This window comes from Pediculus humanus, genomic scaffold (assembly GCF_000006295.1).
Source record: "Pediculus humanus corporis 1103172107520 genomic scaffold, whole genome shotgun sequence".
Taxonomy (NCBI): Eukaryota; Metazoa; Arthropoda; class Insecta; order Psocodea; family Pediculidae; genus Pediculus; species Pediculus humanus.
Genome location: NW_002987136.1, coordinates 77,904 through 79,223, shown reverse-complemented (window position 1 = coordinate 79,223; position 1,320 = coordinate 77,904). Strand labels below are relative to the sequence as shown.

Here is a 1,320-nt window from a genome sequence, read left to right as displayed (position 1 = left end):
ATGAAAAGCATTTATTTTAGCAATACAAATAAAAAGTCAATAATACTCAAGTCTAATAAGAAAAAACTTAATTGGATACCTCCTAAGTCACCTTATAATTTAATTCAAGAACTTTTATATCATGATCCTTGGAAGCTTTTGATATGTACTATATTTCTTCAAAAATCTAATGGTATAAAATAAATTAATAATTCATTTGAGTAAATTGTTAAGTAAATTATTAGTTTTTATTTAAGGCAAATCAGCTATTCCAATATTTTGGGAATTCATTAAACGTTGGAACACACCTGAAGCTTTAATCGATGAAAAAGAAGAAGAAATTGAAAAATTAATTAAACCCCTTGGACTACAAAAAAAAAGGGCTTTTATGTTAAAAAAATTTTCAAGTAAAATTCATGTTCAAAAGTTTCCCATTTATGTTTTTGTTATTTGTAATTGCAAAACATAATTTTTTATATTACAGAGGAGTATCTTTACAAAGCATGGAAATATCCGATTGAATTGCATGGAATAGGAAAATATGGAAATGACTCTTACAGAATATTTTGTGTTAACGAATGGAAACATGTGCAACCCAATGATACAAAACTCACTTTGTATCATAATTGGTTGCAAGAAAATCACAATTCATTAAATTTGATCGATTAAATTTTTGATATTTCGAACTATATTATCAACTTATACAATAATTCTTATTTTGTACTACATTCTTTTGTAAATATTTTTTCATTGTAATTGCATGTTATTGTAGTTAAGAAAAAAAAGCCTTTTCAGTATTTAAAGTAACTTAAAGAATTATTTAACTTTTTTAATATAAGCTTTTTATTATATGTATTAAGTTTGTTGTTAAATATTTTTAATTCGGCTGCACTTACTCGTTAAGTATATTTAATGGCTGACTTTATAGTTATAAGAATTTGTATCAAAGAATTGTTAAAATCAAAAGGATTTATTACAAGGTTTATTTTATCTTATTATTCTATTTTTAAATTTTATTTATTAGTATATTTATAGTCTCTAAAGTATTTTTATATTATTAGAAATTAGTTTAAGCATTTTTATAAATGTATTTAAAGTTTTGATTAAAATGGTTGTGATCAAATTTTTAAAGAATTTTAAAGACAAAATTTAGTTTAAAAAAATAATAACTGTTTTTAAAATTAAATAATTTGTAAGAATTATTAAAAAGTCAATAATTTTAAATTAAACACTTGGTGTAAAATGAATGAATCATTTGAAATATTAATATTCCATAGATTGAAAAACTTTTGTAAATAAAAAAATTTTCAAATAATATCACATGCGGCCTTGTGAATTTTG

At 21.7% G+C, this 1,320-nt stretch overlaps 1 protein-coding gene across 1 annotated transcript; it reads left to right on the top strand.

The window, feature by feature from the left end:
- Phum_PHUM171830 (uncharacterized protein) lies at window positions 1-648 on the top strand (the record flags this gene model as incomplete). The annotated part of the gene is made up of 3 exons (XM_002425029.1): window positions 1-172; window positions 237-386; window positions 464-648. The coding sequence occupies 3 exons, from the start codon at window positions 1-3 to the stop codon at window positions 646-648; spliced, it is 507 nt and encodes a 168-aa protein (XP_002425074.1).
- Between the last annotated feature and the right edge of the window lie 672 nt (window positions 649-1,320).